The 27,066-nt window shown below is 48.6% G+C and overlaps 2 protein-coding genes across 10 annotated transcripts in view; one reads left to right on the top strand and one right to left on the bottom strand.

The window, feature by feature from the left end:
- The window catches only part of SH2B3 (SH2B adaptor protein 3), a 36,446-nt gene extending 21,247 nt beyond the window's left edge, over positions 1-15,199 (top strand). The window contains exons 3-8 of one of the 2 annotated variants that reach the window (XM_025889762.2): positions 11,100-11,201; positions 11,283-11,374; positions 11,462-11,559; positions 11,663-11,877; positions 11,970-12,141; positions 12,309-15,199. In XM_025889762.2, the coding sequence (XP_025745547.1) occupies positions 11,100-11,201; positions 11,283-11,374; positions 11,462-11,559; positions 11,663-11,877; positions 11,970-12,141; positions 12,309-12,604 (975 nt within the window). In that variant the 3' untranslated portion in view covers positions 12,605-15,199. The remainder of the gene's footprint in view (positions 1-11,099; positions 11,202-11,282; positions 11,375-11,461; positions 11,560-11,662; positions 11,878-11,969; positions 12,142-12,308) is intronic. The other variant, XM_025889764.2, reaches the window with a different exon arrangement.
- ATXN2 (ataxin 2) overlaps positions 646-27,066 on the bottom strand; it is a 123,511-nt gene continuing 97,090 nt past the window's right edge. For 4 of the 8 annotated variants that reach the window (XM_025889733.2, XM_025889734.2, XM_073881120.1 and 1 more), the window contains 8 exons: positions 26,002-26,055; positions 20,840-20,985; positions 19,753-19,980; positions 17,294-17,462; positions 15,696-16,430; positions 15,521-15,598; positions 10,953-14,753; positions 646-10,894 (listed from right to left, as the gene is read on the bottom strand). In XM_025889733.2, coding sequence (XP_025745518.2) covers positions 16,402-16,430; positions 17,294-17,462; positions 19,753-19,980; positions 20,840-20,985; positions 26,002-26,055 — 626 coding nt within the window. In that variant the 3' untranslated portion in view covers positions 646-10,894; positions 10,953-14,753; positions 15,521-15,598; positions 15,696-16,401. Of the gene's footprint in view, positions 10,895-10,952; positions 14,754-15,520; positions 15,660-15,695; positions 16,431-17,293; positions 17,463-19,752; positions 19,981-20,839; positions 20,986-26,001; positions 26,056-27,066 lie in introns of all 8 variants that reach the window. The other 4 variants (XM_073881121.1, XM_025889736.2, XM_073881123.1 and 1 more) reach the window with 3 other exon arrangements.

Raw genomic sequence — 27,066 nt, 5'->3', positions numbered from 1 at the left:
CACCAGAGGTGCCAGCACTGGGTATTATTTTAAAAACCTCTGCCAACTTCTAGATGGAGTGGTTATCTTGCCCTTTCTGATTGCAGTGGGACTGACCATTTCTCTCTTTAAAAACCATTGAGTATTTGTAATTCACATGATGTAACATTTCACCACGGGAAAATGCAGTTCATTGGCTTTTAGTATATTCACTGTGTGCACAACCATCACTACTAATTCCAGAACATTTCCATCACCCCAGGAAGAAACTCTGTACCTATTAGCAGTCAGTCCCAATTCCTGTCCCCACCTGCCTCCCCAGCCCCTGGCAACCACTAGTCTACTTTCTGTCCCTATGGATTTGGGCCTTTTCTCTTCCATTTCTTGGTCATACACATTTTTGTGACTTACAGGCCATTTATAGCACTGTCTGCCTTTTTTCTTGTTGATTTGCAAGAGCTCTTTACATGGATATTAGCTCTCTGTCACATGTTGCTAATATTGCCCTAGTTCACCATTTGACTTTTCAGTTTCTATCATGAGGTTCTTCATCTCTGGAGGTTTTTAAGTCTGGGCAATAAAACACAGTGATCTTTTCCTTTACGGTTTTGTTGTTTGCTTTTTCTGCTTCAGGCCCCACCCACCAGGATCAGATAATCACTTAGGTTCTATTCCACTTTTGTCTTGGTTTTATTTTTCACTTCTAATTATTTAATCCATCCGGTTTTTATTCTCTATGGCTGGTGTGATTTCCTGTTGTTTTCTGATGTCCGTGAGATGCTGTATCTGAAGGCGCATCACCTGGTGAGCGCTCACTGAACGCGGGCTCAGGGCAAGGACAGCAAGTCGGCCGGCTGAGCTCGGAAGGGCGGGAGACCCCGGTGCCCTGTGGTGGCTGCGCCCCGGCCAGCGTCTTGCTCTCGCCGTGTCTCCGTCCTTCCTGGCACCCCTGCAGCCCCCCGCCACACCCCAGAGACGGTCGCTTCCACCTCTTCTGAATCAGCATTCTTCGAAGGCAGGCAGTGGGTCCCGGTAGTGACGAGCCCCCTCGGTTGCCGACAGAGGCTGTTAGTTCTCAACCACAGCGTTTTCCACCCTCAGCCGGCACGGCGGCCGCAGCTGAAGCCTGCGCTGTTGGGATGAGGGGCCGCCCTGGCCGCTCTGGCTTCACAGCAGGGCCCCTGGTGGGTACCTCATCCAAGCCCCTGGGGCCCAGGGACACGCACGGTGCTCACCTGCAGACTCCAGTGGCCCATCAGTGTTCGGGGGGAGGGGGCGGATGTCCAAGTCCACCTAGCGCACCCTCCCGTGTGGCGGGAAGGCCCAGGCGGGCAGTGCCTGCTTTGACGCTTGGGCACACCTGGACACGCGGTGTGGCCTCTGAGCCACAGCTTCCCCTTCTGTCTTGACCATGTAGCCTGGGGCAAGGGGGGGGATGCATGGGCCTTGGGGCTCTGCGGCCATGTGGGGGCAGGGACAATTCCCAGTGGGGACTCCGGGCGGCAGGATGTGGTCGCTCAAGGTGTGGGCTGGCGGCAGCGGGCTTGCAGCGGGCGACGGGGTGGGCGGGGGTGTGGGGTGGTTCTGGCTGCGTCCTGACCCCGCTCGCTCAGGACCATCTCTGGGCTTGCTGGGTGCCTGCCGAGCACTCCCAGACTAAGAGGCCACTTCCGTCCGCAAGAATGTTCCCGGCCAGCCAGGCGGACATAGGTTAAATGATTGAAGGTGGTTTGCTGAACTGCCTGTGACGTCCGCTGACTCTTCACAGCGGCTCAGCTCCAGGGTCCAGACAGTTGTTGCTCCTAATCTGCCACCCCGAGAGCCAAAGGTTTTGACCAGGAATGTGTGCGCTGCGGGGAGGGCGCAGCTTGAGTACAGGGGTGCAGGGCAGAAAGCCTGGGAGGCGTTAGCATGTGGCCGGGCCAGTAAGGGTGGGGGGCACTAGCTCCCTCCGTTCCTGCCCCTGTAAAGCTCTGTCCTGGATGGTGCCAGGTGGGGTGACTTGTCACCCTGCTGGGGGAGCAAGATCAGCTGGTAAGGGTGCCGGCAGACTGGCTCCTTGGTTCATCTATCCAGTCATGCCCACGAGTGGGTGTGAGGCGTGTGGCACTTCCAGGGGTGGTCCCTCCTAAGCCACGGCCCCCCCCCAAACTTGGGTGTGCCCCCCTCCATGGGCGGGCCTTGGAGTGGAAGTTCACGCCTGTCCTCACAGATGGTTCAGCCACACTCGGCCACTCTGCACGAACCAAGGCACTCGCATCTCAGGAGGGGCTCAAGTGAGTGTCGGGGAGATCGCTGGTTCGGTTTGTTGGGGGGCTGTCTCCCTCTGTATGGGGGGGTCTATCTCTGGGTGTGTGTCAGGGGGAGGTTGCTCTCGCATTTGAGAGGAGCTTTGTGTCCCTGTTGCTGTGATTCTGTGTGTAGGGAGAGGGGGCTTTGTGACTGTCACTGTGAGTCTGACGTGTGGGGGGACCCTTATGGGCGTGAAGGGGAGCTCACTGCAGGTGGGGCTTTAGACAGGCCCCCAGGCCCTGTCTGTCTCAGCATCTCTGGCTAATCACCTACATGATAGGGACTCCATCTCTAAGTAGGACTGTTTTATTTGGGGGTCTCCTTTCTGGGGCCCCGGGGGGCTCCTGCTTGCCAGGGAAGGGGGGAAGCTGACTTGATCCATGTGGCTTTTCCAGAAGCACCTCTCATCCCTTTCCTGTTCCCCTGAGAGGGGACATAAGGCAAAGGGGCCAGACCAAGGGGGAGATCCGGCTCATGGTGAACTGGGTGAGTCTGGGGGACTCCAGTGTACTCGGGCAACAGGGAGGTCTGCTTTCAGAAGCCCCATATCATCCCCATTTTACAGAGAAGGAAACAAAAGCATAGGAAAGCGAAGTGATTTATCCCGGGTCATGCCAGAGAGAAGTGGCTGAAGCAGGCATTTGAAGGGCCTGTGGAGTGGGGGTTGGGGCCCAAGGAAGGAAGTGACCTGTGGTCTATAGTTCCAACATTAGTTCAGTCCCTGGAACAGACTCACTGCCTTCAGTTTGCCCCCAAAGGAGCCAGGGAACAAGGTGGGGGGGGGTTGAGGTAACTCACCACACCCCACATCTGCCTCTGCTCCCCCACATATGAGGGCTGGGGCTCTCAGCGCCAGCCCCAAGCATGTCCCCTAGGCCAGACCCGCTGCTGGGCCCCCCCTCGGAATAAAGTTTGGTGCCTTGTCCCCACCCACAGAGGACTCCCAGTTGGACGGTGGGGGCAGCTGCCTCATCAGGAAATTATGGCCAGGCCTGATAAGACCCATGCCGAGGGAGAGGCACAGGAATCGCACTAACCACGACTGAGTGACCAGAGCAGACTCCCTGGAGGAGGGGAGGTTTCCCCTGCCGAGGCCACTGTTGGGATCGGGCGCCGCGTCCTGCACACACAGGCCTGGCACGGGTAACTCGGGGTTAAAGTGCTCATGTGGAGCGTCAGGAGTCTTGCTTTCAGCCAGTCCTCTCCCCCAGCCAGCTGGAGCCCTGGGAGGCCCGGCTCATGTCCCCGACTGCCTGTCCTCCATTTCTCCCCCAACCCCAAAGTGCCTCCTCGAGAGCCCTCACTTGTGTGGGGTCTGCAGTGGGGGCCATGCCCTGTGCCCCCACCGGTCCCCAGCACGCAGGGATGCCTGGCATGCAGAAAGCTTGTCGGAATACCATCTGCCAGGACCGTGCTCGGTGCCGGGGCTGCCGCATGAACAAACCAAGTCCCCACGGAGCCTGTTTCACAGGTTGACAAAAGCAGAGAAAGTAGTAAAGGGGTTTATGTGATGATGACTGTGAATTTAGACACTACCCAAATCTGTGAAGAGCTAGATTTGTGAAGCCGTGGGGGGCTGCCTTCCAGAGGTAACGGAGGTGCAGAGGCCTGAGGTGGGAGTGTGCTTGGTACGCTTAAGGAAGGGCAGAGGCCAGGGCTGCGCTCAGACTGGGAGTAGATAAGGCCTGGGAGGTAATAAGGACTAGGTGCTGCAGGGTCCTGCGGGCCACGGTGAAGACTTGGGTTCCTCCTGGCAGCGAGATGAGGCCCACAGACAGAATGCTGAGCAGAGGACAGGTGGGGAGTAGCCCAGGAAGGACTGGTGGATGGCAGCTCTATTTCAATGCTCCCCACCTCTTGGGAGCTCAGGAGGTCATCCTGTTTTCTGGGCCCTCACTCTGTAGTGGGGCTTCCCTGGGAGCACCCCCTCTGCCCCCAGCAGCTGCCTGGCTCCAGATTCCATGCCCCCAGCATCCACCATTCTGCCTCTGTGGGATGGACTGCACCCAGTGCCGGCGGGGCAGGGGGTGGGGGGGTGGGTGGGGCTCGGGTTAAAATACAGACCTCAGGCTCACTTGCAGAGGGTCCAGGCTGGACTTGTGATCAGCTCCCCTGCGAGGTTTTCTTAGCCTTGGCACCGCCTCTGGGTGGCTAGAGGGGCATGGAAGGCCCCCACCACGGTTCCTCAGGTAGACAGATGGCCCAAAGCAGGGTGGTGAGGGTCTTCCCACCAGAGTATCACCATACTTAGTATTAAGGGTTGTCCCTTACACTGGGACAATGACCTTCCTGCTTCCTTGGTCCTGGCACCTCTTCAGTATGATGCTCTTTTCCATGAAATTGGAAAACATTTTTAAATGGTGGTGGCTTATGAAGTCAGCAGTCCAGAAGCCACTGACAGACAGCCCAGGCCACAGTGCCAGGATAGGTGCTCCTGAAGGGGCGTCTGCCAGCAGTTCTAGCCCCAGCCCACCCCCTGCCATCTCCTGGATTTGGCTGTACCCTCTGGCCTCTGAGCTGTGGCTCTTGCTGTGCTCTTAAGCCTCCTTCGCCTTTCCTTCCCTCCTTTCCACTTTGGGGTGTTCAGCAAACACTTAGAGCCACTTACTCTGTGCCCTGCTGAAGGCAAAGGTGGAAAGAGAGAAGGGAGGCCTTCCGGAGCTCACGGTGTAAAGTGGGGGGACAGCTGTGCGGGCTGACTGCCGTGGGACAGGGGGGCGGGGGGAACAAGGAAGAAAGCTTCCACAGAGAGGGGCCTTTTGCTTCTGAGCAGATTGGCTCTTCCTAAGGCCTGCATTCATCCTCCAGGACCTTTCCATGCCCACCGGAAGCACCTCTGACACACACTCTATCACCAGATTCTCACGGGAGGGTAGTGGCATTGTTAGGTCTTATCAAAGTGAAGACAAGCCGGAAAGGTGTTACCTGTCTGTCCATAGAGGACCAGGCAGAGTTACGACTGAAGGCCAGGACTAACTACCAAGCCCCAGAATGGGAAGGTTGCAGCGTGGCAGTTACGCAGGCCCCAGAGAGGTTTCCGAATAGGACACTGGGTGGCTGCAGTCACAGGAACAGGTTTCTCTACTCCGGCACTTCTCTCAGAGCCTCCTGTGGACGGTGTGTAGGGTTCCCCACGCACAAGAGGCTGCCCTCTCTTGGGAGAGTTCCTCTTTGCACTGGCCACCAGGCAGCTCAGAGACAGGTACACAGCAAATAGAACTCTGCTCTGTGTTCTAGCACTTGTCTCCCGCCTGCTCAGAGATCCCTATAATCTTTTTTGGAGGTGTGGCGGGGGGAAATAAGTCAGGGTATTTTCTTTTTCTTGTACGTAGGCTGGTGTTTTGATACCCATCAGTAAGACTTGACTGAGCATTTTTCATAGTGATGCTTCATCCTTCGTTCATTCATTCATCCAGGCAGCACCCATTCCAGACTCTGGGTGGCAATGGGGGGGGGGGTGAACTCAGTCATCTAGGACTAGGATCTGGAATTTGCTGAGTCTTTTAAGTTTTCAAGCCCTCATCCAAGACCACCTCCCATCCTCCCTCTATTCCTGGGAGGTCAGCAAGATCTATTTATTGTCCCCATGTCACCAAAGAGGAAACTGAGGCTGCGGTTGGTGCCATGCCCAAGATTCCAGAGGTACTAAGTGATGGAGCTAGGACTCGTCCAACCACCTCGAACCACTGAGATACTGCCTAGAGGGCACAGGTGTGGGGGCAGAAGCGTGTGGCTGGGACCTAGACTTCCCTTCCAACTGTACACCGTCTCCTACTTCCTGTCCCACTGCTGTTCTTTGTAGGAGAGGAGTGAGGGCCCAAAGCCCTGGGAGAGACAAGACTGCCAGGGGGGCTGCTGTCGGAATCTGGGATTCCAGATGGTGAGACGCCGCTCCTCGAGGTTTTCACTGGATAAGGGCTTCTCCAGTGGCTAGGTGGGATGCCGTGGATGGAACAAGGCCATTGTGAGGGCCTGCCCTGCCCACACCACTGGGCCCTTCGTGCCAGGCCCTTCGCTACTTGGGTGTGAATTAAGTGCTGGTCTGGCCCAACTAGCAGGTATGCTGCTGTCGAGGTATTTAGCATGAGCTCCCTGGAGCTTCTGAAGTGTACATCAGGTGCCATTTCCACATCTCTGCCTTAGAACGAGCCCAAACGGACCCCCACAGCCTCAGGACCGCATGGGGACTTCTGGCACCCTACCGTAACCACCTCGCTGGGTACAGGAGTCCCATCAGCCTCCTTAGGTGCTCATGTGCTTTCCCACCTCAGGGCCTTTGCAAGGGGCCATCCTGGTGCCTGGGAAGCTCAGCTATCCTCTCCTCATAGCTGAGGTGAACCCACATGGTTTCTGTGACCCTTCACAGATTCCCCCACCTGCCTGTCTGGGTCCTTCCTGTCTCCTTCCTGTTGGGCATCTGTCTCCGTCGTTACAAGGGAAACTACATGAGTCCGGGACTGTGTATCTTGTTTCCACTGGGGCATTGGCACCTGGAGTTCAGTGAGGGCTTGGCTAGTCCCTCTGCTGGGGTCTTGAAGGAACAAATGGTGATAGGCCCCATTCAAGGTGCTTGTGAAGAGAGGGTGGAGTGAGATACAGCCTGTTACCTTGGGAGACTCTGGAAGGGCCATCCCTGCCTTCAGCCTATGCTTGTGGCCCTGCTCTAACTTAGCACATGGGGAACAGCAGCAGGTCATGGGACAATTTCTAGGTGACAGCATGAGGGAAAACAAGACTATAGGTCTGGTTTCAGTTGTCAGTCTCAAATCCCCCTAGGCAGATTTGAAGCCCAAATCCCCACCAGTGGGGGCAAGGGGAGTCACTGGGGGTCGGGGAGGCCCAGGTAAACCCATAGGTTGAGGCAGAGATGTCCATGCCACCCTCTAAAAGAGATGACAAACCTAGAGCCAGAATGGTACAGTCTTATAGAAACACATGGAACTTTCTGCCCAGTTTTAATGTCCACTCAACAGACTAATTGTTCTCTTAGGGCTTACCCTGCTCTCTGGCTCCTTTATATTCTCGAACTTTTAAAACAAACTCAGAAGCACCTGAGTGGTTCATTGTGTTGTCTGCATAGTCACGTTGAAATACATTTCTAAAAAGAGATTATTTATTAGAGAGTGAGTGAGCACAAGCAGGGCAGGGAGGAGCAGAGGGAGAGGGAGAAGCAGACTCCCTGCTGAGCAGGGAGCCCAACTAGGGGCTGGATCCCAGAACCTGGGGATCGTGATTGTGACCTGAGCCAAAGGCAGAGGATGCTTAACCAACTGAGCCAGCCAGGTGCCCCCAAAATACATCTTAATATAAACTACATTCTGTTGTTTTTCCCTTACTTTCATTAGGGCATATATATAGGTAGGTTAGATGACATGTGGATTTCACTGCAGGATGGGCTGAAAGAAGACACATGTGTGTCTAGTCCCTGGGCCATTTGGAGGGGAAGTTGTTGTACTGTAACGACAGTGGACCCCAGGCTTTACCCACTTTGGCCTCACCCCAGCCTAGAAATTTAACAACAGACATTTGTCAGGCTGGTTTTTTTTTCCCCCCACTTGCAGTTCACCCAGTCACCATAGCACCTGTGCAAGGAGAGCACGACTATTAAATATTATCTCCGCTTTATAGATGTGACAGTACTGATGAAGGACTGAGCCACTGGGCCAGAGTTATAGAGGAAGTGGCAGAGACAAGACTGAACACTAATATCTAGAGGGATAAGAGAAGTATACCACCTAGATAAAGTCAGGTATAGAAATGCAAGCCCTACTGGGGGGTGGACAGTGTCAGAGCTGATCTGCACCTTTGCCTTCGACCTTCCTAGCAGCCAGGGCAAAGAAAGAAATGGGTTATTCCCCCTGGAGTCACAGCGGCCATAGGAAAGCAGCTAGCTTTGTGGATGCTGGGCACCAAAACTTGCTTCCCAGGCGGGAACGTAGTGAGTGACATGCTACTTGCTTACATCACATTATCTGGAGTGCTTTGGCCATTTCACTCACTCAGGTGTGATTCTGAGGTGGGTCTAGAGAGCAGGTGGGATAGACGGCATGCTAGAGAGGGGAACCTGGAGTCCCCTAATGTTCCTGTAGCTGCTGATCCAGCCCCAGAGTTTGGGCTCAGCTCTCCATCCCAGCTCTGTCCCACACTGCTCAACCAGGAAGGCATCCACTGGTCTTTCCACACGTGACCAGTGCTCTTGAGTCCTGCTCTGGACCATCCAGCTAGGGCTGTGCTCACTTGCCCCTCCAGTCTGGGCAGAGCCTGTGGCCTCTCTCCACCGTCAGCACAGTAAGTAGTGGGACACACCAACTCTGGGGTTCAGATCCCGGCTGTGCCCCTAGCTGTGCAGCAACGGGGGGAGACGACTGGGCTGGTTGGGGCAGCTGCCCCGCCTGCCCCAGCTGCCTGAGAGGAGTCAGGTAGAATGTGTGTCAGCTTAGCCAGGGGGGCAAACGGGAGGCAGCAGCTGTGCAGCCAGGGGTGGCCGTTGGGGGAGAGGGGACTCCTCTTCACCACTGCCTGCTGGGCCAGCAGTCCCCCAGCTGCTGGGGAGAGCACAGGCAGGGAGGCCCCACAGTCAGAGCGAAGCCAGTGGCTCTGCTGGTTCATCTCAACATTCACCCTGGGGCCAGGGCCCAGAGCGGAAAGGGAGACTCGTTCTGTTCCCTCTTGGCCTGGCCTACTTCCTCCCAATGATCCTGAGGGCCCAGAGCCAGTGGGGAGACTTGGGGGCCAGGCAGAGCCAACTGCAAAAGCAGGAGAAGGAAGCAAACGACCCATGTACCTTACCCATTTTGCAGAAGGGAAACGGGCTCTGAGAGCTGAGCCATGTACACTCCAGCATACCCAGGGCCCGTGTCAGTACTGCGCCCCACATCTCATGGGCTCCCAGGCTAAGAAGCCGGGGTATGGGGGACACGTAAGACAAACCTGAAAGATAAAACCCCCTGGCTGGTGGTCAGTTAGGGCTGGAACTGACTGGCCACCTCTCTGAGCTTGCTCCCTCTTTTATCGCGTTAGTGAGACGAGGCAGTCCACCACGGCAAACGTCAGGGGTTCCTAGGGTTGTTATTCCCTCCGGACTGCTGGGGGCAGGGGGAGCCTGGACTGGGAAGAGCCCCAGTGTGGCCGACCCTTTCTTGCCAGGCTGCCCCTTCCCTCACTGTTCACCAACACCCCCTGCAGGTGGGAAGTAGCTGAAGGCAGGTGGCCTGGCCCTAGGGTCATCATCCTTCTATCAGAGACACCTGGTGCCTGCGTGTCCTGAGCAGTTACACACGTGGCTTTGGGGATGGGCTCTTATACCACTTCTTGAAAAGGCAGCTTCTGCCCAAGATGTGGAGGTCAGGTTCCCCCAAAGCCACAGTGCCAGAACTAGCCTTTGGGCCTGCTTTGTTTCCATCCCTCTGCCCCTGCCCTATGTTGGCTTGGTTGGGCTGGTCTTCCCAGGTGGGCCTGGCTTTCTCCTGGTCCTTGGAAAGAGAGAGGCACTGGAGAGACGGGGCCCAGTCGAGCCTCCCTGTCCATTCCCCCATCATCTCTGGCTCCTTCTGCCTTTACCTGCTCTGGCCCCTGCTGGAAGCAGCCATTGATTATCTCATGACCCCGGGAGAAACAATCTTATCACCCTTATCACAAGAGGAGGAGAAGGGGGTGGGCAGTAGAAGGGAGACCTCCTTTCTGAGAAACTGCTGCCCTCGAGCTGCTGTCTCCTGTGTTCTAGGGTACCCCAGAGCTTCCTGCTCTTCAGAACAGGCATCTGCAAGGTCAGCCCCTGCTTAGCCAGGTTCAGTCAGGACCCAGGAGAGGAGCCCTTGCTGGCAAAGGGGTAGGGGACCACTTCCCACACACTCTGAACCTCATGTATGTTGGATGTCACAGGAGACTCCTGGGTCCAAGGTTTTGTGTAGGTTTCCAGCTGGTTCTGACTAGGGCCAGCCATACCAGGGCTTGTCCCTTTAGGGATGTTGGCAGAAGCCCCAAGAGTCTGTGGCTAATCTACTCTGCCAACCTCCACCCTGAAGCCAAAAATCCACCCCTCCTTACCCTCAGACTTGAAGACAGGCAGATTAGTTAGGTGTGGCAGTTTGAGGTTCTAGGCTGTATACTGTGGACAGAGGTAAAAACCTCATCTACCCTCCCTCAGGCAAAGGACTTCACCTCCAAAATTTGAGTTTCGTCTCTCTAAGATGTTGGTGAGAGTATCTGTTTCCTACAGCTGATGTTAGGTCAAGAGAGGCCTGCACTAATGAGTAACTGTTGCGGGGGGGGACCAAACTAAAGGCAGGACAAAGGCCTGGGGCCCCTGGCACAGTGCCACAAAGGGAAATGTGAGTTGGGTTGGATACCCTCAAGTCCTCTCTAGGCTTCTTTTGATGAGGGGGTCAGCAGCCGTCTGACCTGGCTGGGTTGGGGCGGGGCAGGGGGGCTCTCTGCTCCACCAGTGGAAGGAGAAACAGATGTCAGCAGACAAAAACCGGTCAGAGACAGGTTCAGGTAAAGAGGGGGTTGGCCCTCAGCTAACATAGGTTTTGGAGGATCTCAGTGTGTGGGGGTGTGGGAACAGTGCTTAGAGGCTACAGAAGGGCCCTCGACAAGGCTCCGGCAAGCATGAATGCCAGACCTTGTTCCAGGCTTGGGGGAGCCTGCTTGGCAGCACCATGAGCACTCACTCACCAGACCTTGTTCCAGGCTTGGGGAGCCTGCTTGGCAGCACCATGAGCACTCACTCACCCAGCTAAGCCCTTGGGGCGACTGCAGAAAAAGAGGCCTGGGTGGGTGAAGGGCCATGAGGAACAAGCCTCAAGTGCCTCACCTTGGTCTCCTAGAGTTCAAAGCCCAAGCTACAAGCAGCCTGCTCCAATATCCAGGAAGTCCGGCGATGCACACGCCTCGAGATGCCGGACAACCTCTACACCTTTGTCCTGAAGGTGAGTGACAGCTTTTCTCACCCGGGGCTCACACCTACACACCCGAGGCACCCACACAGCCACTCCCTTCCTCCCTGCCAGGTGAAGGACCGGACAGACATCATCTTTGAGGTGGGGGACGAGCAGCAGCTGAATTCCTGGATGGCTGAGCTCCGGGAGTGCACAGGCCAAGGGTGAGGCCCCAGACCATAGGGCCCCACTCCTGGCCCAGCTTTTCCTACTCCCCTGCTCTACCCAGATCCTAACCTCAGCCTCTTCAGCAGGTTGGAGAGCACAGACCCAGAGACGCATATTCCCTCAGCCCTAGAGCCTGGCACGTCCAACTCTCCGAGGGGAAGCACAGATTCCCTGAACCAAGGTGAGTGGGTCCCGGACTCTGTCCTCTGTATAAGGCAGAACCAGCTTCAGCCCAGGACGTAAGGTACCCACAGGGGGTCACCACCACCAATCTTGTCTACCAGGCGCTTCTCCTGGGGGGTTGCTGGACCCCGCCTGTCAGAAAACAGATCACTTCCTGTCCTGCTACCCCTGGTTCCACGGCCCCATCTCCCGGGTGAAGGCAGCCCAGCTGGTGCAGCTGCAGGGTCCTGACGCTCACGGAGTGTTCCTGGTACGGCAGAGTGAGACACGGCGTGGAGAGTATGTGCTCACATTCAATTTCCAAGGCATAGCCAAGGTATGGGGCATGGTAGGTGGGGCTGGACCGCCCCCCAACCCCAAGTTCAAGGCCCTCAGTGGCCAGTGGCTGAGCCTCCTCTCCTCCTGTAGCACCTGCGCCTGTCACTGACCGAGCGGGGCCAGTGCCGAGTGCAGCATCTCCACTTCCCCTCCGTCGTGGACATGCTACGCCACTTCCAGCGCTCCCCCATCCCGCTCGAGTGTGGTGCTGCCTGTGACGTCCGCTTGTCCAGCTACGTGGTAGTGGTCTCCCAGCCACCAGGTGTGACCCTTGGTAAAGGGGGTGGGTGGCACAGGGAACCAGGTAGAGGGTAAAAGCTTGCTGCAAACCCAGGGGCACAGAGATCTGTTTTTGTGTTCTTCCAACCTCTGCCCCCGTCACATTAAGACTGACCGTGTCGGTCTCTCTCTCGGTCACTTGTCCCCCAGGTTCCTCCAACACTGTCTTGTTCCCCTTCTCCCTCGCTCACTGGGATTCGGAGCTGGGCCTTCCCCACCTTAGCTCTTCTGGCTGTCCGCGGGGGCTTGGCCCAGAGGGTCTCCCCGGCCGATCCTCTCCCCCAGAGCAGATATTCCACCTGGTGCCTTCGCCCGAGGAACTGGCCAACAGCCTGCGGCACCTGGAGCCTGAACCTGCCAGTCGAGCCCGGGACTCAGACTACGAAATGGACTCCTCCTCCCGGAGCCATCTACGGGCCATAGACAATCAGTACACACCTCTCTGATGGGCAGTGAGGAAGCCCAGGCCTCACACATGCCCCCGAAGAACACAAGCAAGCAGAGATGTGAACTTGTGAATGTAACTTTCTTTCCTTCCTTCCAGAGAGAGATTTAAGGGACACTGCTAACTGCACATTTCAGTTTGGATGTGACCCTTCTAATAGGCCTGTTAAAGGGCCTCCTGTAAGTTTCATCAGTCCATCAATTGGCTTTCTCCTTATTGTTTACAGATATAGTTCTTGTTCACAGACGCCACTGGTTCTCGCCCCAAGTCCCCAGGACTGGTCCCCATCCCTCTTACAGGATGTGGTGGGCTGAGGGCCAGAGCTGGTGGCGGAACCTGGGTTCTCTTTCTCACTGACACTGTCACAGCTGATGGCAGACTTTCGGGGTGGGGTGGGGGGGTCGTCAGGAAGCCCAAAACACTAACAAGCCCTGGATTCTCATATGGTTTGCCAGTCCACGCGGCAGGTCTGCCGTCACCCACACCAGAGATGAACACACCACTCGTGCTCTGCCTCGCAGCTTTAGGACAAAGTTCAAGGTTAAAAATTGTTTTAAACATTTTACCTCAGATTAATTTTTCAAAGGATTCAGGTTTTGAAATTCAATAATTGCTTATTTCATTGCACTCTTTAATACCCATGCAGTTTTGTAGTTCAGAGACAGCTATGCAAAGCCTACTTGACTAGTTCCAGGTCTGAGCCAGCATGCCTGGCTTCCATTTTTTTTTTCATCCTCAGGACAGTCACCTGCTGAGTAGCCACTGTCCTTCCTAAATATAAAGAAGTGAAGTATGTCACCCTTTCAGGGAAATTCAGGCAATTACTGAAATAGGAGGGTGGCAAGGAATAGTTCTACCCTGGTGCCTTATGAATAAAAAACTGGATTCTGGCTTATAGCCGCTTTCTGGTGAGAGTTAAACTAGTTTAAGGGGTGAGGGGGGGACAAGCAAACAGCCAAAAGGGCTGGCTCAGAACCCCCGCCCAGGGCATCTAATGGCTTATAAACTATCCCACAAGGTTTTAGGCTCATTCTTGAGCCAAGATAGGAGCTAGGAATCTGATGCCCCAGCTAATGAGAAACTCCTTTAACAGCCCACAATCAGTGTTCTGTTCCAGCTGCTTACTGCTTCACTTGGTGAGGAATGTGAGCGCACGTACACACGGGCACACATCGTCTCCACCAGCCAGGGATCCTGCAGTCAAATCTCCATCTATACTCGCCTTTCACCAGTAACACAATTCACAGGGGAGCTGGCTCCTCCCAGAACTTTCCTGCAGAGGCTCCGAAACAAGGGGGGCAGTGACAGAGTGGAGCCAGCTGCTCCTGGGTGTCAGCAGAGCCATTCAGTAGAGCCACCAGGCTTACCAAAGTGGCTTCTAGGAAACTGGGAGTTTAGCACAGTTTAACATTTATAGATACATCAATCAGAGGCTAACTTTAAACCCTGGCCTAAAACTAACTACTGCCTGCCTTATCTGGGGGGTGAGGGTTTGGTTTGCTCCCTCCTGCCATTCTCTGTATTCCCAGAGGTCAGACTTTTGCTTCTAGAATTTTCTGGGGTTTGTTTTTGGGCGGAGCGGGGAAGGTAGAGGGGGCAAGCAGTCACCTCTTAACCACTTTAAAAACCAATGCTCCTGGGTGTTTTCATAGATTGTAAAGCAGATCCGATCCAGATTTGTGGTCTTTTTCTAAGGACACTTCTTTCCTTCATTTTTCTACACATCAATCAGGTTTCTCTACATAATGAATGCTAACTGAAGTGTGAACCAGAGAAGTAACCACTGTTCTGGATTTCTCTTAGAGAAAGCTCATCACGCACGGTCACAGCATACCCCACACCACCCTCCCAGCCCCAGTGTGACCGCTGCTGACAGCAAGAAGCCAAGCCAACAGCCTCCACTGAGAGGCCAGGTTCTGAATGCCACATGGATAGTAAGCACTATGATCCCTCCAGTTAATCTCTAGTGACAGACAAGAAGGATAGCTTGACTGCTCCCAGCACCATCACTTCCTTCTTCTGTCTTGAATGAACTTTTACAAACTAACAGTCACCAGCACCAAAGAATTAAGTCAACTAACCTGCCTTGAATTTTAGACCAGCAATCCATATGGCTTTATCTGGTATAAATCTTCTGCCTTTGATCATTTCTGGACCGTGTAGGAAAAAGGAATAGCAATCATTAAAATCTTAGGCCAGAGAACACTATTTTTACATAACAGTTTCTTAACCTAAAATTAAGGCCTTGAACTCTTCCCTAAGTGTTGCCTGAGATTCCTTCATGCTTTTAATTCAGGGCTACGTCTCCTATCGCAAATGTCATGTGAGCTCTAACATCTCCCACAGGCTTGAGGAACTTGATAGTATATTATCCACTGCCTCTTAAGGACACATCTGACACCCAGTGTTTGGCTGGAATAAGCAGCACATTGTAATGACAACAGTGTAAATGGATTCATTCTATATCATTATAGGCAGAAGGTATTTGGCAAATTTTTATGTATTGTTTATGTACTGTACAAGTAACTTATTCTTGAATAATGCAAATTTTGCTATAATGTACAAATTGCTACACATGAATTAAAAAAAAAGTTTTCAGAATCTTGACTTGTTGCTGTAATATTTAAAGGCTCTATCATTACAGGACTATGGTCTCTGCAAAAGCCTTGCTCTGCTCAATTACTTGCTTTTCCCTCTGTCTCCCCACAAAGGGGGAACATGAGCAATGTTGTGAGTCTACGGCAATAAGTACTTTGTACATCGCTGCATTGTTTTAGCTTTTCAGCCCTCTGGATTTATCCGTTTCTTTTTAAAAGGTGTCTCCTGCCCCCTACTGGTAAAACAGGTGTGTGAATCAGGACAACTTCTGACTAACAACACTCATCTGGGTTCAGGAGATATTAAAAAGGAAGCTTACAGAACCAGCGTCAGGCTGAGGATGTGGGATTCTCAGTGCTGCCCAGCTCTGGCCAGCCTTCCTCCTTCTGGAGCGGACCTTTATCCACCAAAGAGAATGTCTCAGTCTTGTCTTTTTCTAGAGATACCTTGAACCAGAACTAAAGGTGAAGAAGAAAAGTCATTTGACAACTAACCTTCCAGGATATTTAAGAAAGCACACTCAGCCCTCCTGCCTCGATATGAAGTATCCTATAACAGAAATATCTTAAGCTTATACAAACACAGACTAACTTGATATCAGTTTTTAAAACTTTTTTTATTTTTTAATTTTTTTTAAGTTTTTATTTTATATTATCTACAAAGTAAAAGTTTTTCCCTTAACTTAAAAGTTGAACCACTGTAGACAGTGATCACTCCATCAAACTTGATTTATAAATAATAACCCGTCATTTTGACGGTAAGAATTTACTGAACCTTTGTCAAGTTTAGTAAAAGGGCGTTCCAAGTCTTGATTTTTTTTTTTTTTTTTTTTTTTTTTTAGCAGTAATAGCAGCAAGAATCACTCTTGTTACTTCTTTTGCTAGCTGATGTGTTCATGACTTTCGAGGGTCATTAAAAAATAAATAACTTCCAGTTTCAGCAAGCAGAGCTGGGGTACTTGCGGGGCTCTGAAACAGCATATGGAATTATGGAACAGCCCACAAGTTCCTAAATGCCTCTACTCGGTCCAAATATCTTCCACTGCAAGTGAACTGTTAGCATTCCTATTGGATGTTACAAGAAATCAACATATATTTTTAAAAAACAAAATAAATGAAATTCTAGTTTTCTGTGCTTCCAGTTGGTAGAAGCAGTAGAAGGGAGGAGGGAATTTGGCCTTTCGGTTCCTCCAGGGCAGCCTTACAACTGCTGTTGGTGGTGGGCTTGTACTGTAAGAAAGAAAAGTGGATATTTAAACAGAAAACTGGCAACACCACACATTAGCCTAGTGTCTCTGCAGCACATGACTGTAAACTACCCTTGTGCTAGCTGAACAGACTCAAAATTTAATTCACTCTTCCCCCTCCCATCTGCACCAAAAGGGGGAGGGGTAGGTGGGTGGGTAGAAACAAACCAGTCAGATGTAAAACCACTTCAGATAAAACTCCCAGAAGACTTGTTGCTCATGGGGTAGAAAAAAAGGCCTTAACATACCCCCTCCCCAGATACTAGCCAAGCACCAGTACTGCTTTCAGAGTAACAGGTCAGACTGTGAACTATTGCCATGGCAGCCATCAAGTATGAGAGCACAATCGCAGGGACTTCTCTTCCTGTCAGGGCATAGGCTGGAGCTAAGGCTACACTCAAAACCAATCCACACACAGCACACTTTCTCATCAGTAGTCTTCTCCAGAGCTACAGTCAAACTCTGCCATGGTGGTAACCACCCCCGTCAGACTGGGGGCGGGGTGGGGGGAGCGCGGGGCAGGGACTAAGGAAGGAAAACGCTGCCCTGTCCAGCCTACTTTAACAAGGAAGGCCAACTGAGTCCTAAGCATGCATCAGCCACACAGAATGCTGCTGCTTCTCATCAAGCCAAATCCTGTATACCATCAGAACACACACAGACTCGGCTCCTGGAAGCCTCAGGCCCTGACACTGAACTGATCATCACAGTCCCTACTGTGCACACTCTGACGGGTCTTGCTAGTTCTCAAATGCGGGGCTTGAAGCGCTGGCCCTGCCTGCCATTCGACCTGTGCGAGCAGAATGCTTTGGGGTGCCCGGCGGCCCCTGCACACACACGCCTCACCTGAAGGGTGCGTCATATAGGGGAAATGCGCTGTTGTCGAGACTGGAATGGGCTGTAGTGCACTTTGAGCGAGGGCGGCCTGGGGACCGCCGGGTGGCTGTGTCGTCATTAGCATCATTGGCGCATGGGCAGTTGGATGAGAAGGAACCATTCCTGACTGTACATGAGCCTGAAACAGAGAGCTCTTTTACGCATACAGGCAACATCTCCAGCTTAAACAACATGTCAACTGTGTTCCTTTCACTGGGCTGGGGCAGGAAAGGCCAAAAGGGGGGCCCTCAGGGCCCTTTCTTTTCTCTGGGGACACTCCCTAATGGATCATCAATTGACCTATAGACATGTTTCACCCTTTAGCAGGTCCTGCAAGGCTGAGGGAGCAGGCGCCCAGCAAGCCTGGGTAAAAATAAGGGGTGCAACATCCTAGCCTTCAACATTTCTGATTGCTGGATTCTATGTTTGTTGGGCAGGATCGTCACAAAGCTCAGATATCTGATCCGAAAGCAGCTTTCTCAACTTAATAGGAGGTGAGATGCAATGATGCTTCAGAATCTGGCTTCTGAGTGGGGCCTGAAGTAGTTTTAAAGATAACCTCCCTTTTAATTACAAAAGCAGGTGATGACAGTAATTTATGGAATCCTTAGCCCTCTCGTTCTTTGCCCCTCCCCTCTGTTTCTTGTCTGCTCACCAGCACGTCTCTGTGAAGAATGAGTCGGGGCAGCAAGAGAAGAGACAGTCGAGCCCCTTTACTCTAAGAGATATGCTGACTGAGCAGGAGGAGTGGGCTGCAGTAAATAGCTCCAATGAAATGGGGAGGAGTAATGTGCAATTATCTGGGCCAGCCCCGTGCCCCTAAACCAAGTGATAGTGAGTGCAACCTGGTCTCACTGTCAAGTTGGAAAAGGTTTAGCCAGCCCAAATCGCTGGATCCCAGCTCAGGGGGATATGGCAGGGTCAGGAGGAGCCCCCCTTTTCTCCCATACTGTGCACTGTGCTAGACCACAATAAGCCTTGAATGAAATGCTGTTTTTACTCTCTTACATATTCAAATGGGCCCATGGCATATCTGGACTTCCCTAGAAGTGTTAACCTTTTTCTCTTTCAACACAAAAACACAAAAGTGAGGTTTTAGGAACCCCAACTTACATGTAAATTCAAGTATCTACTTAGCCACCAACCTCTGCTAACCACCTACAGGACCCCCGCTCTCATGAAGCTCCTGATTCAGCCAAACCATGCTGGCCCACACCTGACCAAACCGGCTCCCCTCCCCACTATCAAAAGCAAATCATCCAAGTGCAGTGCACCACACTACAGAACCCTCACTTGTGCAGAGGAGGACGCCCTAACTTCCCAGAGCTGTGGAACTCTAGTTACAAGGTTGCCTTCTGAGAGTGAGCTCCAACTGAGTCGCATCTCCAGCCCCCAGCACGCCAGAGCCTCAGTGGCGCACTATTCAACATGAAATGGAGTTCAGTGAGCAGTCTAGCTTACACCTGCCTAAGAGAGTTCTGTTATGAAAGCAGCAAAAAGAGACATCAAATACAGCCGATTCACCCTTAACAGCTCCAGGGAGGGCCTCAAGGACAGTGTTAGAGCCCAACTTCAGTGCAGCTCCTTATTAAGATAATCTAACTTGGCCCTGGATTGCACTGGACTTTTGTCAGCAGCTGATGCAGCCAGCAACCACTAAGATGTCAACCACACCTTTCAACCATTAGAGGCTTACGCTGGAAGTGAGCTCCAAAGAGCCTCCCAGGCTGCTCTTTAAGAAAAATGGGAGTGCTTCCAGCTTCCAGCTTCTAGTTACACTGCACCAATGTACAAGGCCAAGCCCTTTCAAGAAGTACAACATATGGTCAAAGCGGGTGTACTGATAGGCAAGGAAATCAAGTGGAGAGATTTCTCTGGAACTCGTGTGACTAACATTCAAGCTGACAGGCTCAGGGCAGTCACCTCAGAGAGCTAAGAATTTGTGAAGCCCAACCTCCCTGCCAGAATTGTGTGTGTGGGTGTGTGTATGTGTGTACGAGAGAGGGATGGGGGTGGGGGAGTAGGAGGGAGAAAGAGAGAGAGAGACAGAGAGAAAGGAGGAAGAAGGGAGGAAGAGAAAGAATATATATACTATGTATACACATATAGCAGTGAAGCTATAGAAACATAGCGAAGCAGACACAGAAGGAAAGGATTGGTTTGCATTCCAAAATCAGAGGTATTTTTAAGGTCTCAGATGGGAAACATTAAAGGACTGACCAACCAGCAACTTTACTGACCCCATTACAAAACCACACCAACATTCATTTAGGGCCAGATCACATGTATTTGAGTGGGAAAAGGGAGACAGGCAAATGGCATCACACACAGGGTTTCCTAGCTTGCAGAGCATCTGGCTCTTTGCTGCTTATCTGGTAACTTTCATATTCTACTCAGTCTTCACAGAAAGTTGGCTAAAGCTGGTTTACCTGAGGTACGTGGGCCATGTGGGGAGGATTGGTGTATGCCGGCTGAACATGAGAAGGATGGATTGTAAAGACGGTCTGTTGTGCTGTTGGGAAACTATTCTGTGGCGACTGCGTATTGGAGGCAGGGGTCATGGCAGGTGGGGTTGGTGCGAGCCCCGCGTGGTAAATGGCTGACTGCTGCTGTGGACTGGCCAAATGGAGAGCCTGGGCGGCCTGGTGCTGATGGTGCTGCAAAGAGACAAGAAAGAAGTGAGAAAACCATTTCTTGAATGAAAAGCAGTTAAGGTGACACACAAAGCTGAACTCCACATATGAAAGTAGGCTCCCCTGGGCCCATCTAAGATGAAGAGCAGTGGCAAGTACCAGAGAATGTACAGGGTGGTAAGGGCAGGGCTGGGGGGCAAGTGGTGGTTGCAAGCCCTCAACCAAGCAGAGGAAGAACAATAGCACTGCCCCAGGGAACTGAAAGATGTCAAAGAGATCCTTAACTGCCCCGTTAACAAACATGACTGCAGAAGCTAATAGGAAAAAAAAATCGTTGTACAATTGTCAGAAATGAAGTAAAAAAAAAAAAAAGTCCCAAGCCAATTCCCAATATAATGTTAAATTAGATTTTTCAATCAATTATTTCTAGAACTTATTCAGTCACCTCATTCTCAACATGTATCTTAATAAGACTTAAAAACAGTAACAGGGGCGCCTGGGTGGCCCAGTGTTAGTTAAGCGTCTGCCTTCGGGTCAGGTCGGATCCCAGGGTCCTGGGATCGAGCCCCACATCGGGCTCCCTGTTTGGCAGGAAGCCTGCTTCTCCCTCTTCCACTCTCCCTGCTTGTGTTCCCTCTCTCGCTGTGTCTCTCCTCTGTCAAATAAATAAATAAAATCTTTAAAAAAAAACAAAACAAAATCCAGTAACAACAAAAACCAAATCCCAGGGGCACAGTGGGCAGAGTTAGCTATATGCTGGCTTCACGAGGCAGGGGTGTGAGGTGTTTTGATCACGTGGTACCTAGCAAGATACTAGCACTGAAGAAAATGCTCAGTAAACAGAATGAGGATGCAATTCTACAAGACCTGAGTTTCTCCTTACCTGAACAGGACTGGGTGCAGGATGACTTCCGCCATGCTGGCTCTGCTGCTGGCCAGTGGGGGTAGCTGAAGGTTGAGGATGTGGAGTATGTGGGTGCAGGGTAGCATTCGGGTGCGCATACTGCTGAGCAAGGGAGCCAGTGGAAACTGAAGTGAAAGAAAAAGGTGTGTGTACAACCGACATGTAGCATGGTCTCAATTGCTCCTCTATGCCTCATCAGCTGAGCTTTCGTGATACTCAGTGCCTAACTCATGCTTTTACCAATCTGTGTTTGACTCCATTTTTAAACCATCCATTTTCTTGAAAATCTTAAGTGTGAAGTTATCGCTTACCAATCAGACTAGCATTTTATTTATATAACACGGCTGTATACAATTATATTAAAATCTAATTAAATTTACTCTTAAAGTAGTCACTAGATTTTCCTGAAAAAGCAATTTAATAGCATCAACAGAAACAATTCACACACACACACACACACACTTTAGCTCAAGGCCATCATCTGGCTAACCTCACCATGCTACTGCCCTGGAGCAGGCACAGTGTCCCATGGGCACTGACTGCATTGGGACTGGGAGAAAGGGCTGGGTAAGGTATGTGGCAAGGTTAGGGCTCTATCTTCATGGCCAAATGACCATAATCAATCTCAGCTGATCACAGAAGTCTGTGATGGAACTCTGCCCACCCAACTCTGCCACTCAGTTCATTCCCTGGACCCTCCCTACTCAAGGATCTCTCTCACCTTTGCTTTAAAAAATCTAGTAAATGGAATTGCCCAAACTATGTAGAAAAATGAACTCCCTTCAAAGCATCCCAGCCTTGAGAAAGATTTGTACTAGCTGGAGTAACTTCAAAGGACATATGATGGGCCACTCTTAAGTAAAAATGTGTTCATTTAAAGATATGAACCTAAAGCCAATTCTTTATGGATCTCCGCAAGAACCATACCTTGACAGGAGATTAGGTCTAAATTCATTTGTTCATGTATTCCCAAAATAGCAATTTGAGAATCAAAATCACAGTAAGATGAGTTCACTGCTTCCAGTGACTACTGACAGCACACGGATACAAATCTAACCATGATGTGGCAATGAGCTGATAAACAGTTTTCTCAAGACCCATCCCTAGCAACATAGGACTTCCAGCCTTCTCTCAAATTCATCCGAAAATTCCAGAGAAGCTAAGTCCACACAGAGAAACAATTCCAAAATAGCTCCTCATGTTCTTCCTATGACATGTGTGCAAATACAGACATACAGGGGACTGACAGGAAGAAACAAGCACTGCTTTGAGATCAGGCCCTCTAACTCTGGCAGTCTAATAGGCAAGAATGCCAAGAGTCACCAGCATAAGTGACACCCGGCATGTCCCACAGAAATGTTATGCAGAGGGTTAGGCACAGGAAGCAATTCTGTAATGCCTGATGTTGCAGGGCCAAAGGCCACCAATATTCCAGCCTAACTGGTTATATCCCAACTGTGTATGTATGTATTTTTAAAAGTAGACTCTATGCCCAGCATGGGGCTTGAACTCACAACCCTGAGTTCAACAGTTGCACAGTCTACCAACTGAGCTAGCCAGATACGCCATATATGTATCTTTTAAAAGAGGCAAGGGCAAGGCAAAGAGCCAGTGCAAGGATCACCTGTGCATCCACTGCCAATGTCATAGCAGGTATTAATATTCATTAATACCCAGATTAAACAAAATACTTTTGTTTATACACTGAAAAAATTTCCCTAACTATAAGAGTTAATACACATTGAACATATTAACCAGGAGAGTTGTGGCATGATATTCTCTGGGTGTTTTTAGGAAGAGTCCATGCCTGTCTTCTGGGAGCTGGGAAGAATAACGTGCTAATTGCTTTCCTTGAACTCCATGGTCCCCTGAGTCTATAAAAGTCAGTGTCTTTCTTCTAATTCATCCTTCACCATCATCATATTCATTAGGTTAACTTTCAGATCCCCCCAAACTGTCTAGGGACTGACTTGGTCTAAAAGACTTGATGTAAATTTTGAACCTGACTCTGCTGCTCTTATAAAAATGTTACATTCTTCAAATTTACTTTTAAATAACTGTAATAGCCACATGTAGCTAGTGGCTGCTGATCACACAGCACAATCTACAGCACACTTTTATTATCACAGAAAGTTCTACTGGAGGATGCTGTCTAGAGTCATTCACGGGCTTTTTTATTTTTTTTAAAGAAAATTCCACACCCAACGTGGAGTTCCGACCCTGAGGATCAAGAGCCCCATGCTCTGCGGGCTAAGCCAGCCAGGTGCCCCTCATGCTCCTTATTTTCACAGTATTAGCGTTAAAATCCTCCCTACCCCCAAGCTTCTTAAGTGTTTCATTTCTAACAATACTAAATCTATCTAAGGGGAAGCAATTCTTGTATCCCAAATTCAATTTATGAGGTTTCATAAAGACAGAGTACAGAATCTCGCAGATTCTATTTTTTAAACTTTATTCAAGAAATGTTTGTACTTTTAATAACCTTCTATGCAAAGTTTTAAGGAAATAAAAACAATAAATAAAAAAAAATTCTAGCTAAGTGCTATATTAGTTTTCTGATATAAAAACATTACCTCACACAAGGAGAATAATTACGCCCATGAAATCTCATAATGAAGTAATTCATCAATTAAAAAAGGTAAAAATCTTGAAATTTGGAAAAAATTAAAGATGAAATTTTTTTAAGATGAAGTATGTTTTACTGTGCATTTTTAAAAGGCATCTCCGTGATAGCAGTCTACCAACACTGAAAGGCTATAAAGTATTCTAATTTATATCTCATTTGCATTCATAGCACAAATACTTCAAGTAACCCAAACTGTGTGCATCTACACAGGCTTTTGCTTTAAAAAAAAAAAAAAACCCTATCCTTTCCCTACCTAAACAAGAGCAAACTACAATGCATTGTAAGAAAAATCAAGGACATGTAAATATGCATCATTAACTGCAAATAAAACTTTAAAAGGTTTAATTAGAAATAATTTCCTTTGTTTATCTTCTTGCTTAAAAGATACCTGCTAAGCAAGTACCTCATCCAGGAATTCTTCCCCCCACTCAATACAAAAACTGGGTAGCTAATTGGGAAAAATGTGAAATTGACACTTTTTAATCCAATACTTACATAACAACAAAAATATAGTCGGGTTCCTTTAGTAAAATAAATGAGAAAAAAACCTACTAGAATTAGGGAAAGGAAGAAGGGGAGAGTGAAAGACAGTAAATGCTGGGCTTTACTGAGCTGAGTCTACCAATTAACTTTCTTTATTATAATTATTTCATTAATTCAGCTAAAGATTCCAAAGGTTAAAAACAAATTCTTTTCAAAATTCTGATTTAGATATTCATCAGTTAAACTTCTATTTATAAAAATTAAGTTGCCTTCATGAAACCTGGATGAATTCAGGCTAATCAAAGAAGTATTGCTTTTTTGGGTTTTACCTGGTCCAGAAGTTTCCCACTCACTGTGTTCCTTGATACAAGTGTTTAAAACTCTAAATGTGTGACTTGTCAAAATCCCCACAACACTAAACACATTATAAAAATTGTTTCCTAAGCCATGACCTTACTGAAGCCAATTCAGTCCATGAGGCTGTGCGTTTAATTTTTAACCAGGTTTTATCATTTTGACCTTGGATGCACAAGTCAGGATGGATCACCAGCACTGCAAAACTAAAAATGAAAACAAAATCTTCCCATCTGATGTTAAATTCAGAAAAAAGAAGTGAAGGAAAACTGAATTCTTGAGAGGGGAGTAAAAGGCAACTAGAGCAAACCATGACAAAATGGCTTGTGGGGAGGGGTGGTACAAAGCAGCAAATTAAATTACAAATAGTAGGCCCACTGTTAGTTTCTTTTAAAAACTAATAATTCCTTTCAGGGGATGTTGTACTAAGGCAGCTAATACTTAGGTTTGATGATTAAGGATCTTTTAGCTACTTTAGGAAACTGACTCCAAAATTACTATCAGAGACAGTAAGATGGTGAGGATAACTACATTTGAGACCTCAAATTGAGTACATAATAAAATTAATTACTGACACTGTCTTTTACATACTATATCACATACAAAGTTTCCCTTTCATAGTATAGATATACAGCAAGACTCCTTTTTAAAGAGCATCTATTAAAGGATTAAATTTGTTAACAATTCCTAGCACCAAATGAATAACATGTACACACCATTTTTGGATACCAAGTCATGACACAATTAATGAAAACTTAAGTCAAAATATTTTCTCAACTTTTTAAAATCTGGCATTTAGTAGATTTAGACATTAAGTCTTTCTAAAATAATCCAAAATTTAGTATCTAAAATCTTAATCCTTAATATCCCTTAGAATATAGTATTGCACATCAAGTGATGTGCAATTCCTGGCATACATTTCTGAAGGACTTGTGCAAGTCAATACCTTTCTTATCCAAATACCAAAAGTCCATGACTAGCCTTATTTTAAAACTACCCTACAAAATAAAGAGGACACACCTTACACATTCATTTCCAAAAGAGAGCCCTACCCAGACTTTCTCCATTTAGGAGCCATTGTTTATTTACCTTTTCACTGGTGGTGAGAGAGGCCAGTGCTGCCAAACATAATGAAGCAGCCAGGCTGTGCTTTCCTGCTCAAGCTCAAAACATTCTGGGGTCTACCACCTAAATATTTTAAACCTTCTTCAGTCATGCAAAGACTGAAAAGACAGAAATGTTTCATACCTAGAATTTCAACCCTATTCAATTAAAAAATCCTTGTAAGGATAAATTTCCTCTCACCAGGATACTGAAAAAGCCTAATATTTTAAGCTTTTTATACTAAATTTGTGGGTTAAAAAAAAAAAAAGGGCAGCTCAGCAGAAGTTTCTCTGAACCAGGAAAATATTAGGCATTTCCAAAACAATTGTCACATGTTTGCTTGGTATGCAAAAATTAATTTCTGAAGAAACTCAATTTTTTAATTAACTCCAGCTTTCTTAAGCTGGGTTGTATTTCCTTTTTTAAAACTCTGAATTATTTACAAATATAGATATATTCAACGATTTTGTCTGGCACAAGGAAAATATTGCTCAACAAGTCTACTCCCTTAACATGTATTCTTTAAAAAGTGTTTTACTGTTCAATTAAAATTAGTATAAAAAACCCAACTCACTGGCAAAGTAGAAAGAAGGGCTTGTCTCCTTGTTGTATGGTAATTTGGGACATGCTGAATTTGGGAAATAGAAAGGTAAATTAGCCTTTTGAGGTGTGCATTTTCCTAATTTTCTGGAAAGGTTGACATATTTAGTAATTTTTTTGTATTCATGCATAAATCATTTTTCTTATTTTACAAGAGATGACAAGCACTTTAAACATTGCTACAAAATTAAACAAGAAAGGACTGAACCAAAAGATATTTTTTCTTCTGTACTGATGTGTCGAGTTCCACATGCTGACTTGCTTAAATGAAAGGAATAAAATCATTATCTAATCAAAAGACCAACACGGCATTCCACTGAACAACCTGGATATAAATAATGTACCAAAATAAGAGAATATTTACCAAGTTTAATTCAAAAGACTCAAACAATTTTGTATATCATTAATAGAAGCATCATTATTCTGTAAGTTATTTATTAGGCATCTGGAAGTGAACCCAAAAATTTAGAAACACAATAATGGTAATATTAAACATGAGTATAATATCATTTCTTATTAAAATATCTACATAAATGGGTGTGTGTGTTAAGTACATTTGGAAGGATATGCACACCAATATGTTAACAGGTAGTTGTCAAGTGGAGGGATAATAGGTGCATTTTAAATCTTTTTGCCTCCTGTATTTTCTCATTTATCTTCATTAAACTACCAAAAACAAACTCAAAGAGGATTCTGGATCTAACTCTTCCCGATGGCTTCAGTTAGTAGAGAAATTTTCATTACTACTACTTCTGAAAGGGAAAACACCACTGCCACAGAAAAAAATTAGGTGAATTACGAGACCAGGAAACAAAAAGTAACTTCTTAGGAGGGAAGGGGCAAAGGCAATGATTTAAGTTAGATTAAGGTCAAAGAGATAAAGTCTGTGATCAAACTCCTTTCTAAGATAGATAGATAGAGAACAAGGTCAAGAACTACTTAGAATGTCTAATATTTCTCTGAGTAATTTAGCTGTTTAATAATGTCAGCATATTTATATTGAATATGCCTACCATTTAAAGACAATAAGCAGTCTTTC

The sequence above is a fragment of the Callorhinus ursinus genome, unplaced genomic scaffold (assembly GCF_003265705.2).
Source record: "Callorhinus ursinus isolate GAN/ISIS: 27379988/994484 unplaced genomic scaffold, GSC_fseal_2.0 scaffold41, whole genome shotgun sequence".
NCBI classification, from domain to species: Eukaryota; Metazoa; Chordata; class Mammalia; order Carnivora; family Otariidae; genus Callorhinus; species Callorhinus ursinus.
This window is presented reverse-complemented; position numbering and strand designations above follow the sequence as displayed.